Source organism: Antrostomus carolinensis, unplaced genomic scaffold (genome assembly GCF_000700745.2).
Source record: "Antrostomus carolinensis isolate BGI_N321 unplaced genomic scaffold, ASM70074v2 scaffold23181, whole genome shotgun sequence".
NCBI lineage: Eukaryota > Metazoa > Chordata > Aves > Caprimulgiformes > Caprimulgidae > Antrostomus > Antrostomus carolinensis.
In genome coordinates, this window is record NW_010292334.1 from 57,661 (window position 1) to 74,119 (window position 16,459).

Consider the following 16,459-nt stretch of genomic DNA (forward strand, 5'->3'; position numbering starts at 1 on the left):
AACAAACAAACAAAATCTCACAGGTCAAGGAAAGACTGTTGGAGTAAAACACTTTAATATGAATATAATCCCCCCATTGTTTTCTATTTCATTGCTTTATATCACCATCAGTAAATTAGAAGATGATAAACGGTATGCACAAACCTTAGCACAATGTATCAAATTAGTACATGTTTCTCAAGTAAGTTATTTGAGCAAGCTGTAAACCCGGTACACTTCTAAATGCTGCAGTCTATGAGCTGCAAAGAAAACTCAGGTCAGGAAAGCAATGTGCTCCAAAGACATAAACCCATTTACAGTACCCCCACAAAATTACAGTTTGGTGAGAATGACGGTATGGGTGAAGTCTGGAAAAGAACTGAAATGTTAAAAGGCTAACTAACTGCATGAAAGGTGGGTAAATGAAAGGGGGAAAACAAATAAAGAAAGAAATTTAAACTGAATAACCATGTAGCACTTTGGGATCCTCAGGTGCATCAGAATATGAAATAATTCCCAGTGGGACTGAGAGAAGCTCCATCATAAGACATTTAAAGTGAAATGGAAAAGCAGCCCTTTGAACAGCAGCCCTGCACTGACCAAGTAGTTTGAGAAGAAGATTGCTTCGTCCACCGCTGTTAGTGACAGGCACATTTCTAAGACCTTACCCATAAGGGTAGGAACCCGGGCAGACAGCAGAAGTAGACTGACTTGTAACATGGTGCAACACTTCAGATTCTACTTCATACTGATGATGGAGGTGACAATACACGGGTTGTTCAGCCCATACTGCATTGGAAGGCTGTGGTGCCCAGTGCACCATGAGAGGGGAAGGGGATGTGATAAGAGGACCTCTGGACAGGTATCAGTGTCACTCGCTACTTTTGTACAAAAAAATGTTTCCCCTTCTTTTCTCAGTGGCACACAAGCATTCCCCATCATTTTTCCAGACAGGAAACCTGCAGTTTCCAGTATGCTCTTAAGCTGCACATATCCAGTTCATGAAGGCAGAGACATCCAGTGCCCCATTCCACGTGCACAGCAAAGGAGTTCCCCGTGCTCCCATCACTACCTACCCACCACAGCTTGCTCTGACCGGGGTTAAGTTCTCCCTAAGCTGCATCTGTGCAAGAAGAAATCCCCAAAAGGGAAATTACCACAGCTTGGATGTCACACTTCAGATAAGCTGCCATAAAGTTGCGATCAAGCTTTCACAAAAGTGGAACACAGGGAACACCAATCCCTTTAAGGACAGGAGGGGTTGCCAAACACTTTCCCTGTCTGACTGCTATAATATTTGATGCGTATTCTCTAATACCTTTCCTCACATTTTCATTTCTGCTGAAACTGAGCCTGTTCAGTCTTATCAGTCCAGAAAGTTAGAGGAGGTTCCTGGCACAGCCCTCCAGCCCCCTCCAGCAGAGGAGCAGCTGGGGAGCAGGTGCCCCTGCGCCGGGCTGCAGCCCCTGGGCTCTGCCGGCTTTCTGGTACAGCACGGCTTAGCCCAAGAGGGAGTGTCTGCCCTGTGGCTTGCTCCATGAACAGAGGAGCAAGGAGGAGTGCAATACGGTGTATTCGTATTTTCACTAGCTACAGGCAGCACGTTGTGTAATTACCGAAGCTTACACCCCTTCTTGTGGAACAGGAATCAAAGACCAAACTTCCACCCACAAAAGTACACAAGCTCTCCTCCAAATAAGCTACAGCAAGACAGATTCAGAAATTAATTTCTGCTCTAACAATTAGCCAGTGACAACCATGACAAAATTCAGACAGTATTATTAATTTTCAGGTTGGCTTATAGTAGGACAAATTTCAAGTATTTTACAGACCAGCTAAACTATGTTATTCCATAAACATGCATTGTCTGAGAGAAGAACTGTAACCAGCACAGCAGGTGACAGTGAACAGAGCTCCCAGCGACCAGAGCATCCATCTGACTGCATGAAGACAAATACCTCTTCACCATCGAATGCACACGCCGTTGTGTGACCACACCAGAACTTTAGCCTTGTTTAAATAGACATTTGTGGTTTTATAACTCAATAACCCTACAGTCTCTTTCCTTCCAAAGGTGGCCCTGTTTCAGCACCTGGAAGTTTTGCGCATCTTGGTGACAAAGTACACCCAAGATACACTCAAACAAGTGGCCGTCATATACTGCCAGCAACTCATCATTACATTAGGTGGGGCAGGTTACAGATTTCCACTTTTTCCATTTTATTGGCCTCTTCTTTTTTTTTTTTTTTTTTTTTTAAATCACAGATGACTAACATCTGACAGTTGACACTACATTGGAAAAGCATACATCAGAAGGTGTAGTTTCCACCAGCAGCCTCTCTCCCTCAGACTTCACCTCAGTTTGGAGCTCCTCTCCTTGAGCTGCAGTTCAAACTCAGAATCATCCTAGTTAGTCTAACTAGCAGGTTATCCAATCCTGTCTAGTTTTAAATTCGTAACTGAAAGGGAGAGGCTGGCCCACCATCCAAGTGTTAATCCTTGGGCTGAGAAAGGCAAGGTGAGCGCCAGGCAGTTCAGAGTCACACTGGCTGCTAAAGACTCTCAAGTTAAGTGTTGGAACAGATCGCAGCCAAATTTAATCTCAAAGAAATAAACAACTTCAGCTCCCGCGGTGGCTACACACACTTCAGGAAACGGCTGTATTTTCAAAGGATGTTGAAGCAATGCAGTTTGTGAAGCGGTTTGGCTTATTTGGGTTTTAAAATATTCTCTATATATAAATTTACTCAAATGCTGTCAATAAAAGCTTAGCTACATATCGTAGCAAAATATTATAGGCAAGCCTTCTTCTAATTACATGCATGCCTTCAGCAGATTTAACAAACAGTTTCTTGAGCATATATTAAATGAGCTATGTTAGAAGGATAACTGCCTTGGATTTTTCACTGCAGTTTATCTTATTCAGATATTTTTAGAAGAAAGGAGGTTAACTAATTAAAAGTCATCTTTCTAAAGTCCCAATATTCCATATTCCATCAGCCTTTGTAGTTGAGGAAAAAGGCTCCAGATAGCAATTACTGACAGAAAATCAGGTGTTTACCTTGACAAAGCAGCTGCTACCAACTCTTAAAATCTGTATTAATTTTCTGCCCTTTCCCCCCTCTCACCACCCCCCCCCTGTCGTCCCCCCCCCCCCTTTTTTTTTTTACATCCACATTCAGACTGGTAGAAAAGATCCAGACCATCTGCACTACTCTTACGAAATGTCTTCTCTTTGTTTGTCCTAATTAGCATTTTAATAAATCAACCGAATATATTTTCCTTATAGCAACTACTGCACAACCAGTAACTTTTGTGGTAACTCATACATGATTAAAAATTCCATGGACTGCAAAGTCAAAAGAGGAGACACGGATGCACATGAGATTTCTGCACACATCCATTTGGTAATTCCCTTTACAGTGGCACATGTGGACAGATGGTGCTTATCTATACGAAAACACACACAAGCAAAAAACCCCAAGCTCTATACATATTACATTTTGTTATATATTCTATATAAAATTATGTGTAGGGTCTATACAGAGTTATGTGGAGAGAATATACAGAACTACATACGGTGTATATATGGATTAGGTATTCTTTCTGCATTATCTACCAACATTTCCTGCTTGAAGTAAAACTTTTTACATCTTGTGTGTATCAAAGGAACTGTAAGAATTCAATTGCTTTGGAAAGGTCCACCCTGGATACACTTCTTAAATCATACTGTTTGAATATCGATCAATTCAGATGACTCAAAATCCATCCCTGAGGTTCTGAAGACTACTTGTTATTCCTAGATAACACTTGCTTAAATGCAAGAAAACTGTGCAAGCATCCTGCTAAACCATTCAACTGAACTCAACATGAAGAAAAAAAAAAAAAAAGGAAGCTTAACACTTCTGCAAATTCCAATGTACAAATTTACATTAATTTCTTTTTGGTTATTGACCAATGCAGAAAAATTTAGGATATTTGTATTTCTCTAAATATCCTAGAAACTGAATCAACATTCAAGACAGGAATAAGTAAACATTACAAACAAAAAATGACACTACCTTGGTACGTTCTGAATAACCCAGGAAAAGTTTATTTAGTCATAGTCTCTTCAGCTGGCCATGACCAAGGAACGTTTTAGCTATTCAAACAGTTACAGGATATTTTCTAGTCACGGAAGCTTATCTCTCAAACCGCATTATGTTAAACTATGTTTTCTGTTTTCCTACCTTGATTCTTCAGCTGTCATAAAAAAAAGTCACTGATGAAAAAGAAAATACAGTAGTGGTTTCTCAGGAACTTTTTCACATTATTCTCACCGAGCTTATAATAATGTTCTCTTGAATGACATGATGCATAATTGAACAAACAAAAACTACTATCTGGGCAGTATGTGCAGTGAAAATAAAATGATTTCACAATTTAATAAGTGTTAAATCCTGATTACTCAAGTGATAAATGACGTTTCAAAATGAGCTAATCAAGATGTTTAGTATTGTTTGTTGTTTGGTTTGTTTTTTTAAACACTTCCAAACTTAGGCAAGGCAACTGCCTAAACAGTAGCAACTGTACTAACTGAAACACCAAGGGAGACGTTGGAACAAGTTAAGATTAAGAAGAAGAAGAAAAATAATCAACAGGAATGAGAACCTCTGTCCATAACATCTAATCATAAAATTCGTTTAGTATTTCCCTGAGCAAAAGAGATTACTAACAGGAATTACATAACTAAACTCAACAGTCCAATTTGTTGATTTCTCAGTAAGTGAGTAATTACTTTGGTCTTTTAAAATGAACAAACAAGTTGTAAAGAAGAACAAGTCAAAGTTATCACTATAACTTTGATAACTTCAAAAAGTTGTTGCTCTAGATGGACATCATAGATTTCTTTCATGCTGTTGTTGGTAAAGATGGTAAAACAGGGCCCTTTCTTAATCACTTGCTATTTGGACTTTAAGTACACTTTGCTGGTTAAAAATGGCTTTTCAAAAGCAGGCATTACACATACTGTACTTCACCTGCACCACTGTTGTCTTCTCGTTAATCATTAAATCACTGAAGGACTCAGGTATATTAGGAAAGATGACCTAAAGCTAAAGAGCTAGGTATCTTTCAGCAGGTGAAATGTGAAAATTGAAGACTTGCAAATATTCTCAGAAAAATATTGTAGGTTCCCTACTTTTGAAAAGGTGTAAACAACTGCAAGGGTGAAGCATTTTGGACTGTACCATGCAAAACTATTTCAACCATAAAATTTAGCGTACACAAAACCAGTCACAAAACTAACGAACCAAAGTGTGCACACAAACATCACCTGGAGTACAAAACAGAGGCAGCATCTGTGGGCAGAGTCATATTTTACAGCTGCACAAGCTATTGCAATTAGCACCTATTACTTTGAAAACAAACATACCCATTTTTACATAAAATATGTATTATTCTGTAATTACAGAAGAACAGTAGTTTCTTTTCAACCTTTCTCCTGCTCCCATTCCCACTACACCATGGTAGTTATAATAAATGGAAAACTAAAAATAGTATGGATGGTTTCTGTAATTTATTTCCACAATATTACACCCAGGTGAAAGCCAGTTAATTACCCAACACTCCAACTGCCTTTCCTCACAAGTGCTCTGGAAAAAAAAACCTCTGAGCACCTAATTGCTGACAAGAGCATTTATTGAAACAACAGCAACCATAAACACCCTGCAGAAGGACAGAACGAGCAGATACACCTTGTACTCAATTCAGTGAGAGAAAATGTAAATGCAATTTACCTGTCTGGAAGTGCACTTCAGAGCAGCAGCACACCTTTAAGCAGAGACTGGTGTTTGTTACCAAACAGTGACAGGATATTGACAGTCACAGGTGACCAATACAGCAAGGGTTTAGTGTTCAGGAAAGCTCACAAGAGCAATCTGGGCTTCCTAACGCCCCACACACATGAAACAGGTCAGCCCATGAATGGATGGACTGGTTGTTAGCTAGCACTAGGGCTGTGTGCCTCACCTTACACAGCTTCCAGCATCTCCCACCCATCAGGAAAACAAGCTAGCACCTTCACAGAAAACTAACGACTCAGGCTTACTATGTACCTCAGCTTACTCAGCCCTTCTTCACCCTCCTGCTCATCCCCACACCTCACCTGCTACCGACATAGGATCAAACAAGCTATTTGAAATAATTTTTCTTTTGTAGTCTAAGGGAAAAAAATTCCTCACTAAATTAATTTACTTTAAAATTGCATAAATCACAGTAATATCAATTTATTAACTTTCAGTTTCTTTTTATGACTGTATATCATGGCATAGCAATATGTCAAATGCCTTACAAATCAGTGCACTCAGAAGCCCTGAGCAGCCAGGTAATGTATATGTAATGAGTCTATACACATTTTATCCTGTTCAAACATAAAATTAACTTCAGTTTGGGAATATACCGGTTCTGACTTAATAGATGTTACAAATCTCTTCCATTACAATCCCTTCCATTTTATTATTCCCATTCTAATTTTACTCAAAAGATTGCTCAAAACCCTTCCATTTATGGCACATTAAACATTTCAGATCCATCAGCTCCTGCTAAAGCCATTGGGCATTTCCCATTCACTGAAAACTGGACAGGACAGACATCTAGTATGCATTGTCATGATAATTTTACCCTCTAGCTCCATCTGTGAAAGGTTCACTTGTAGGTCAGCCCTCATCATCAAGAAATAAGACCTCATTGAAGGGCACCAGGAGAATGGCCCAAGGGAAGGTCACCATAGCATCAGCCCTACATGAAGGGTCAAGGGCAGATTGACTTGCCTTTCACAGAGCTCCACAGCATTTCAGAGTAGGACAGACCAGACCATTTCAAACAGGACTTTTTAGCCTAATGGGTCTCTGCTTATCTTTGCCAGCCTGATAAAATTAGTAGCTTATTTTCATTACCCTTCTTGCCATGAAAGTAAACTAGGTATTCACAGTGTCTGCTTCCAGCCACTCACAGTATGAAATACAGCTTAGCAATAGAGGCTGTGATCCAAAAAGCCCACTAACTTCATGGGTATTTGGAAATCAAGCTCATCAGATACAACTATGAAAGCTTAATCAAAATATTATTATATCATCTTCTCATCATGTTAACACCAAACCAACAGACAGTCAGAAAGTGAGGAATATTTATGAGTTAACCACACTTTCCCTTTTAAGGACAGGAAACTTGAGCACTACTTGACTTCCTACTCAATGAATTAAGACAACAAATCCTAAATTTCACTAAACCAAAGTAAATTATAAGTGGTGTAAAAGAATTTAAGCTCTTGATATCTCCAGAATGGTGATGCCTCACAACAGAACTATTTCTCATCCAAATAAATGCAATGCTGCAGATGTGTGGAAAAACATAAGGCAGGAACTGCACAGAATTCAAACCTGGTTTTTAAAGAGAGATGGATGGACTATCAAATTTTGCGAGCATTAAATCAAAGATGAGATATATTAACATGCAGCTACAGGAACTCAGTATTTAACTGTGACATATCCTGTTAGTATGAGATGTTTCCCAGTTCAACAAGTAACATCTTTTCCACAACAGGGCTTACACAAAAGGTCTTTATTTTTAAATTTATATTCATCATCTTGCTATTAGATATTTATTAAATGTGAGAAGACAGGGAGACTGTCGAAGATAGGCATCTTTCAGGAAGATCTAAAAATATGTCTGCCTTTGATTACATATGTCATCACATCATTATAACTACATGTAATGCTATAATTACAACATGCAAAGATTTATAAGGCAGATAAACTATACAGGAACTATTTCAATTGCCTTTTGATGTGACACAATATTTTAATTAGATGATTCAGCACAGTACTTTCAAAGACAAAAGAAGAGAGTTTTGCAAAGAGTTCATTTTTATGTATCTGTTTTGAATATGAAATAAAAAGAAACAAACAACACAACTAGTCTGCTAGAACGTTTGGTACGCATTTAATTATTGATAAATACACTGAGTATGTTTGGCCTCTAATTTTGTTGAATGCCAGATGTCAAAGTTAATAGATAGCCGTAAACACTTAAACAGTGACTGCTTTGAGTTTCAAGATCTACTCTGTCACAAAAATCATGCTTTCAGGCACAGGTCTAAAAGCTGACCTGGTCCAGAAAAAATGCTTGACCTGTGAAAAAAAAAATAAAATAAAGCCTATATTTATGCATAAAATTCTTGACAATGTTTTAAAATGTTTATATTACATATGGAGAGTTCAGTTCACCTTGGATGAGTCTCATTATTTCACAACCAGTAAAATGGCACTGGAGTCAAAAGTGTCAGTCTTTAGAAACAGCAATGAATTTGGCTGAGTGGGAAGAGAGGTCAAGGCTAGGTCAGTGGCACCTAGTATAGTCACTCACTGACCTCCTCCGTCCCTTTCAAAAATAAGAAAACCAAACATAGCTTTTTATAGCACAGAAGAGCAATTTCTTTAAAAAGCTGCATTTAAATTCTCAAAAGAAAAGCAAGTCAAAGCATCCTGGGCTGGCATTCAGATTCCAACCTCTTTCTTCCCAACAGACAGCTGGTTAAAATTTCTGAATTGTTACAGACTTAATAGCAGCATCCTCACGTCAAGTAATAAAATGTGAAGCCACCTTTCCCTCCATAAACTCAACAGCTGTCCATCCTTCCTCATGATAAGCCCTTTCCTATATTGTGAGGTGTGTCAGAATTAATACAGAATGCTTTGATTTCAAATAAGTGTACCCACCTCACGGCAATCTCCAGCCTACTTTGGTCATGCTCATGAATTACAAACCAGCATATCTCAGACATCACCTATCATAAACACATGACCTATCAAATCAAGTAACACAACTGATCTCAGGGATTCAAGTAAAAAAGAACCTCTGATAAATTTTATCCATCTGCTACCAGCTTCTGAGACAATATATGGACCCACACACCTTACTCTACCTTTTAAAACATTACAGTACATTCATTATTCATGCTTACTTCAAGTCTGTTTTGACTTACTCTAAGGTCCTCCTTTCAGCACCAAAACAACAACAAAATTAAAAAGTAGAATTTATCACGTAATGGAGAGAGATTTGACCAGATAAATGCAGCTGATCTTTTCAATAATTTAACCATCTTCTTTTTTTAACAAAACATTTTAAGCTGTTAATAGGCTGATATCAAGAGTAATACTCACAGTTGCTTATAACTCCTCCAAGTGGGTCACCCTTGAAATCAAACTCAATATCCATATATTTTCCCTGTGAAAGTAACATATTTTAAGACTTTAAGATCTGTTTAAGAAAAACCGCTCAAGACATTTTTTTAAGAAGTTCGTTGGTCATTTTTACAGGCTAAAACAGCAATCTGGCAACCTCCTGTACACTCCATCAAATTTTGAAAAACAGTAAATGATTCAAATCATCTAAGACAATTGCATTGTCACAGCCAAAGATTTTCATGAGAATAGCTTTAATCCAGTTTGTAATGTATTTGCTCAGTTCCTAAGGTTATATGAAGAAAAAGCACGTTATACAAACTTTCACCAGAATGCCAAGAACACCAAACAATACTTATGGCCATGTAGGTATTACCATACTTATCAGTGCAAGAATGCAGGAAGAAGTTATCTTCCACGTAGCCTTCTTTTCTCAATGTAAAATCATCTCAGAGCATGAATCAAGGCAGTCGAAGGACAGCCGCTCAGTTTGGCTTTAAGGACTGGCTGGCAACGATTACTGTTAGTAATCATGGGGCGTCTGTCCCTAAGCGTGTGCCTGCCTTGTAAAAGTGATGGATTTTTCCCACTGAACTCTTTGCCTCGTAACTCAGGAGACCATGGGCAACAATTAACAGACTGTCACCGCAAAAGCAATTTCATTTTTAGCTGTAGTGGCGCAGTGTGTTTCCTTGACTTCTGTTTGACTTTTCCACTTCGCACAAGATCGCTCCAGTCTTTGCATCATTTTAATTTATATGACAAGTGTTTAATGTAGTAACAGCTACATTTAACAGTGACAAATGGACAGACCCATACTGTGTAGAAAAGCAAAAGCAATGCAGCTCACATTGGCAAGGAAGTTTAGAAAGATAAAAACTGCTGGTAGTAATTCAAACAGATTCCACAAACCATGCACAGAAATGATCTCACCACCCTCTGGTACTTACTTAACAGAGGACAAAAACAACCTATTGAGAAGAGAAGCCTTGTGTTTATACTTCCTTATTCACTGCATTAAGGAGGAGTTTTCTTTTTTCCTTTCTCTTTTGATTTTAATTACAGAACACAAAAAGCAAGCGCTTTGCACTGACTCCCTCTAAGATATTTTCTAATTTACTGGGTATTTGTCAAGATTGACTTGACTCTATTATTGACTCCTTGCTGGCAGCTGAGGCAGGCTAGACAGGACAGTACTTGTACTTTCTTGTTTGAAGTTAATTCTGAGCTGATTCAAATTTCTGAGATAAAGAATTAAATCAGATAATTAAATTTTAATTTCCCAAGGACCGGGCCAGTTAGATGTTTCCAGAAGTATTTTTAGCTTTGTGTTTATAAACAAGGACTTGAAAGGCAAAATAGTAGTTGGTTGCACTTTGTCCTGGAGGGACTTTTTGCAAACAGCACCTCTTCTCCTCTTCGCTGACTCCTCCTCCCTTCTGTAGTACATCATCTCTGACAATTGCATTTTTTCTACCCTTTCTATAATAAAAAATTTTCTACAATGCCTCACATTTTGGCCCCGATCTTGTGATGAAGACCCTTTGCTCTGTTAACAAGCAGGGGCAATGACAGCGCAGATGGAACATTCGTAGCCATATGGAACAATATCACTGACCCTCAAGAATCAGAAGGGAAGAAAACTCTCCCATGTGGAAAAAAAGTTGCTGTATTAGTTTGTCCTCTTTTGTCTACTTTAAACATCTCACAATATTCCTCTTCTGCACACAAATTACACAGCAAATTACAAAGTTGCATTCAGACTTCTGATTTTAGCAGAAGAAACTCTTTACTCAGACTTCTGAATCTCCCATCTCTAGCTTCAATTTTTTTTTTCTTTTTGGCCAATTATCAATTCCTATAATTTCACATTCAGTTTCACGCTAAAAAACCTGAATTCAATCAGTTGATTATAAAAAATATAAGCAGAAGAGTAACATTACAAATTTTTATATTAAAATTAAAGTTGCAAACACAGTTTGAAACATCATAGAAAGAAAATGAGAACCTGAAGTAGCAATTTTAACAAAAAAAAAAAAAGTATACATATCAATGAAAAACAAGATCACACAGAAATATCGACTTGCTAAGCAGACCAGTTGTTAGGCACATGGTTGCTGACATTAAAGCCAGCAGTGCCAGAAAATGAAGGAATCCAGCTGTGCTGTAATTACGTTTTCATCTGGTCACAGACTGTCATATCCTTTTTTTTTTTTTCCCCACCCCTATTTTGATTCTCAATAGAACCCTATGCCCACATCAGAAACCAAAAAGATTTCTGATAAAGAGGTAAAACATCTTTCAAAAAGAGGGGTGACTTCTAACAAGGCACTACTAACACACTGGGGAAGGAGAACATGCTCAAATGTTACAGAATGAAATCCTGATTGCTGCTGAAGGCGTTTGCCTTCTCCAAACACTACAATCCTCGGACAACTACAAGGAAGTTCTCTCTCCAAATTATTCTTTCCCTCCTTACAGATGCCTTGATGGCTGATATAAGGTAAAACAGAAATAGCCAACAACATAACACACTCCCCTAGAAGGAATTCAAATTCAGCCTTGAAGAAAATACTTACAAATCTAGAGGAGTTGTCATTCCTCACAGTTTTGGCATTTCCAAAAGCTGGAGAAAGAGAAGAACAAATATTGCAACCAAATCTATCAGTAAAAAAATATTTAAATACTAAAATATCTATGACTGTTTATATATTTAAAGGAATTATAGACTTCTGAGAAACAATACCCTGTTCATTGTATGGGTATCAGTCACTGGGGACAGAGTATGACAGACACTATCACAAGTGAGAAAACACGTATGGAAGTCCAAAGTTTTGTCTCAACACTTCCTTTGTTTAAAAAAGTGAAAGAAAAAACATACAAGGGGAAATAGTTCCAAGACAAAACTGCACTTGGACTGAGCATTTATCCTTGGGGTTTGAATCATCAAATTTTAAATTTAATTACCAAAATAAATTTAAATATAGAAAATACTTATTTCTCTTCAGTTCAGAGAAAGAAATGAATCTTAGTTCCCAAAACTGAAGATGGTTAAAGATGGAGTCTAGAACTGAGGAAATTACAGAATGACACTTTAAAACTGTTTGCATAGGACAGCCTAATCAATGCTTTCAAACGGAATTATTTATTCTATTCCAACACATTTATCCTAGCTTAAGCTGATTATTAATCAGTTGAAATAAATCTGATTTACAATGAAGGTTTAACACACTCTCTTCAGCTTGACCTAAACTAGCTTTGTGAATAGTTCGGGTTTAATTTCTTTAGCTCAAGTTTTCTGACAGTGAAAATTATCCAAGAAAGGACTTCCCAAGGCTACATTCAGATAGGCAGCCATCAGCTTAGAACATAGGCAGGATAAGAGAACTCACACTGGAGGACAGTTCAAGCTCTAAACATCACACATTGTCAAAGCACACCAAGGCAAATAGGAGTGTCGCCTACATTATTAAGTATAGCACTCCTACTCCAATAGACTTTATTTATCACAGTATTTATTTATATAGCACATATGTTTTCAAAGATCAAGTCAAGTCAATGTTTTTTGGACAGAAATAAAGACATGCTTTTAGGCTTCAACAAACTTGCATGAGTAGACTTATTCTTGATCAGAGAACTGAAGGCAAAAGGAAAAGTTTGTTGCTCCTGAAGGCCAAGGATAAGTGAAAGAATTGTTTTTAGAATCTTTATGCTCTGCAATAAATCATCTTTTCAACAACCAAATCTGAGTTGCATTTTCTTAATGACAGTACTGAACAGTACAGTCATTTATAACTGCACAGAATCAAGAACAAACGTTCCATTATAAAGCATGAGACACATTCCTCAGCTTTCCCTTAAGTTCATTGTTTCTAAAAGTTAATTTACAGTAGCAACTGCAGTTAAAAAAAAAATTCCCATAAGATAAATTATGTATACGTAACATTTATGTCATTTTCTTGCACTGCAGCTCAACTGAAACAGGACTACATAACCAAAGAAAAATAAATCTAACCACAAATGCTTAATTTCTGTCTAAAATGTATATGAGCAGCCAGGCTTGCTCAGCGGCCTTGTGGAATAATCCAGTGTCCTACCTTCTAAAAAGCTAAATAGGCAGTTACCAGTGCACCAAGTAGAACAAATAATACCTTAAAATGATAAGGCAGTCTTCTGCAACCTTAGTCTATTCCTCTTGCATTAAAACAAAGATTCACAAACCAACAAGAAATCTAATACATTTGGTAGTCCCTAGGGAGCAACCTAGCCTTGGCAAAAAAACCCAAAACAAAACCCTCCATACTTCCCATGCTATTTCTGTCTACATCTGAAATCTGCCTTCCAAATAGTGATAAAAGCAACATAGCTCTTCTCTGTGAATCCAAAACAATGGAAGAGTACAATCCTCTCATTCAGCTTTAAATGGAAAATATCTGATCATCAAAGAAAGGCTTATCCAGCATTTTTATTATTCTTAAATTTTAACATTTCATCCTTTCTTTACAAGTCTTTGCTTACAATTTGTTTTGTGCACAGTCAATGACCACATTTTAGCCATCCAGTTCACCACTCTCAGCCAACTTTTGCACTCCCTCTCCTTTTTATAATTTTCTCCCCATCTTCTCACCTGTAGATGTAGAGTGTTTGCTCCTAGAGAGTCCAAATCATCGTATATACATATAGATAGCTAGGCAATAAATGAAATCTTGACACTCAACAGTATTAAAAACACTGCATATCATCTGGCCATAATGCAAAATTATTGTACGGAAGTAACGAGAATTTGCCTCAGCACCACAATAGCCTAGAGAACAGTGGGAAAGACTGAGCCAGGAATCAACACAATAGACCTTAATTAGTCAGTGCTAACCAAGGCACTCCTGGAGGCAATTATTAGACAATAGAACAAAACTGCAAGCTTTGAGGACCATACAGTCTATCTCCAGGAAAAATTAAGATCCTGTTTCTGGAAACCAAAGTCTTTAAATTAAAAACAACTAATTTATTTTATTTTTTATTTTTTTTTTAAAAAAAAGTCTTTCATGGGAGAGCAGGATTCTCAATTTTCAGGAAGACAGGCCGACAGAGTCACCAGACCCAGGAAACAATAAGTCTCAGGGAACAACAGGCATGCATATGGATTGGCTTAATTTTTTCTAAGACCTATTTCTTCACTCTTTTTTTTCTAAAAGAAAAATAATGCTTTACAGAGCTTATTTGTTTACTAGAGACTACAGTAATATAATTTGGAAGGAAATCAATCAGAGGAACTGAAGTCTTTTGATATAGCCAAGCATCATCAAGCAGGGTTAAGAAAGGGTACGCCCTCAGAGAACAGCAGGAGGAGTCTGGGAAATATGAACTAAGTTCCTAAGCTCTCCCTCCATGAGGAAAACAGATTTTTTTTTTTCTCAAGAAAATCTCTCTGTAACTGAATAAAATTGTGTAGCTGTTTTCACAAAAAGCATCTCCTATGGTTTTGGATACCAAATAACAATGAAACAACAACAGATAATTTTCCAAATCAGATCAGCAGAAAACTGATACACACAGAGGTAATATGCTCTTACATGCTCCATGAGATTCTTACCTTCAAGAACTGGATTTGACTGCAAAAGTTGTTCTTTTACTTGATTAACCTCTGCCCCTTTTCCACACACAGCAGCTACATATGACATGACGAGTTTACTTGCCTCTGTGGAGTGAGAGCAAAATAAAACAGTGGTAAGTACTGGCAAATAGGCCATAAAATGATTTGCAGACTTGATCTCCACCACATTTTCACCATACCAGACAGGAACTGTAAGCACATTTCATTACAGTTTTCTTCTCCATTATTGTACCATCTGGACATGAGGAAGGAGCATATCCTGCTATGAGACCCATGTCTTTACATCAGCAGCCCTATTGACTTAAATAGTTAGAGCCTTCCCAAGCTAAAGGAGCCACCAGGGGACATGGCACCTTACTCGCTGCTTTTTCATTTAGCCACAGTAAAAGGCATTCAGTAAGGAAAGAGCATTATCCCTAGCTGACACGTTGAAAATCTTTTAATCTGGCCTGAATGAATAGACCCAAGCAGTTTCAAGAGGCAAAATTCAATCAGTTTATATCAGCAGATACACAACAACACAAGTATAAACATACAGCATTATACACATGTAATTACAACTGCAAAGTACACTACAAGTAAAAGAATAACTGCAATTCAACATCACATAACATTATACAGTCTGTTTCAAAGTATAATGAACAGAGAAAGGGAAGCATTAATTTAAACAATGAAACCAATTCGAAGGTACAAACTTTTAACAAAGTCTGGAACAGTTTTTGGACTGTCCAAGCTGGATTCATATGGGTCTCAATCACCCATTACAGAGAGAAACAAATATTAAATAATCCATCCAACCCTTCTGGTTTTACTGGTCAGGACAAAGAGCAGCTGAAAGAGGATTCTGTTTATGAACACAGTCTGTGATGTTTAGTATGATGAAAGATAGTGAAATTTGAGGCAACGTCAGCTGATATACAACGTAATTACTAACAGCTGGAATCCCTATCAACTCAACACAGTGGTTATAAAAAAACCCCATTATTTGTTCTTCAGAGGTCTGTTACAAATTCAAGGGTTTCATTTCAGAAAAGAACTGACAAACAAGAAGTCATCACTTGGATTTTGATTCTTTCCTATTCAATTAAATTTGTTTGCTAGTATTAAATTACTATGCCATATTGTAGAGAAAACTGAGCAAACATCCAACACATGAAGCAAGTAAAGAAGAAGGACTACAGGTGTGCCCATAAGGCCTCCCATCTCCTTTAATTGCACTTCAAACCCAGCTCTAATTTTTAAGAATCTGTTCCCTTCAGAGCTTGCAATTAACAAATTCTTTGATTTGAAATGTTTCCTAAAACACTCAACGTATTTAACTAGAGCCACTCAATCACTGAGAGAAGAAAGCGCTGAAGCAGCAAATAAGGTATAAAGTAATATACATTAAAACAACACACAATGACTTCAGGACAGGCCTTCAACATCACTGAAAGAACTTAAAAACCCTTTCTTTGATTAGGAACTCTGTTTGGCCAAATAAAGACACCAGGAAAGGAATCATCACCTAAACATCTAAAAACATTTAAATACACCACTTATTCTGGTAACGTACCATGTTTTCTGGCACAATGTTAGGATTGATTAGCAATATAAATATGCAGTGAAACAAGAATGTTAATGGAATGAAGTTCAACAAGGCCAAGTG

The 16,459-nt window shown here is 37.4% G+C and overlaps 1 protein-coding gene across 1 annotated transcript in view; it reads right to left on the bottom strand.

The window, feature by feature from the left end:
- The window catches only part of MYO1B (myosin IB), a gene marked incomplete at its 5' end in the record, with an annotated part of 57,432 nt that extends 42,537 nt beyond the window's left edge, over positions 1-14,895 (bottom strand). The window contains 3 exons of the mRNA XM_010176931.2: positions 9,180-9,243; positions 11,780-11,826; positions 14,791-14,895. Of these exons, the coding sequence (XP_010175233.1) occupies positions 9,180-9,243; positions 11,780-11,826; positions 14,791-14,895 (216 nt within the window). The remainder of the gene's footprint in view (positions 1-9,179; positions 9,244-11,779; positions 11,827-14,790) is intronic.
- Positions 14,896-16,459: the final 1,564 nt, after the last annotated feature.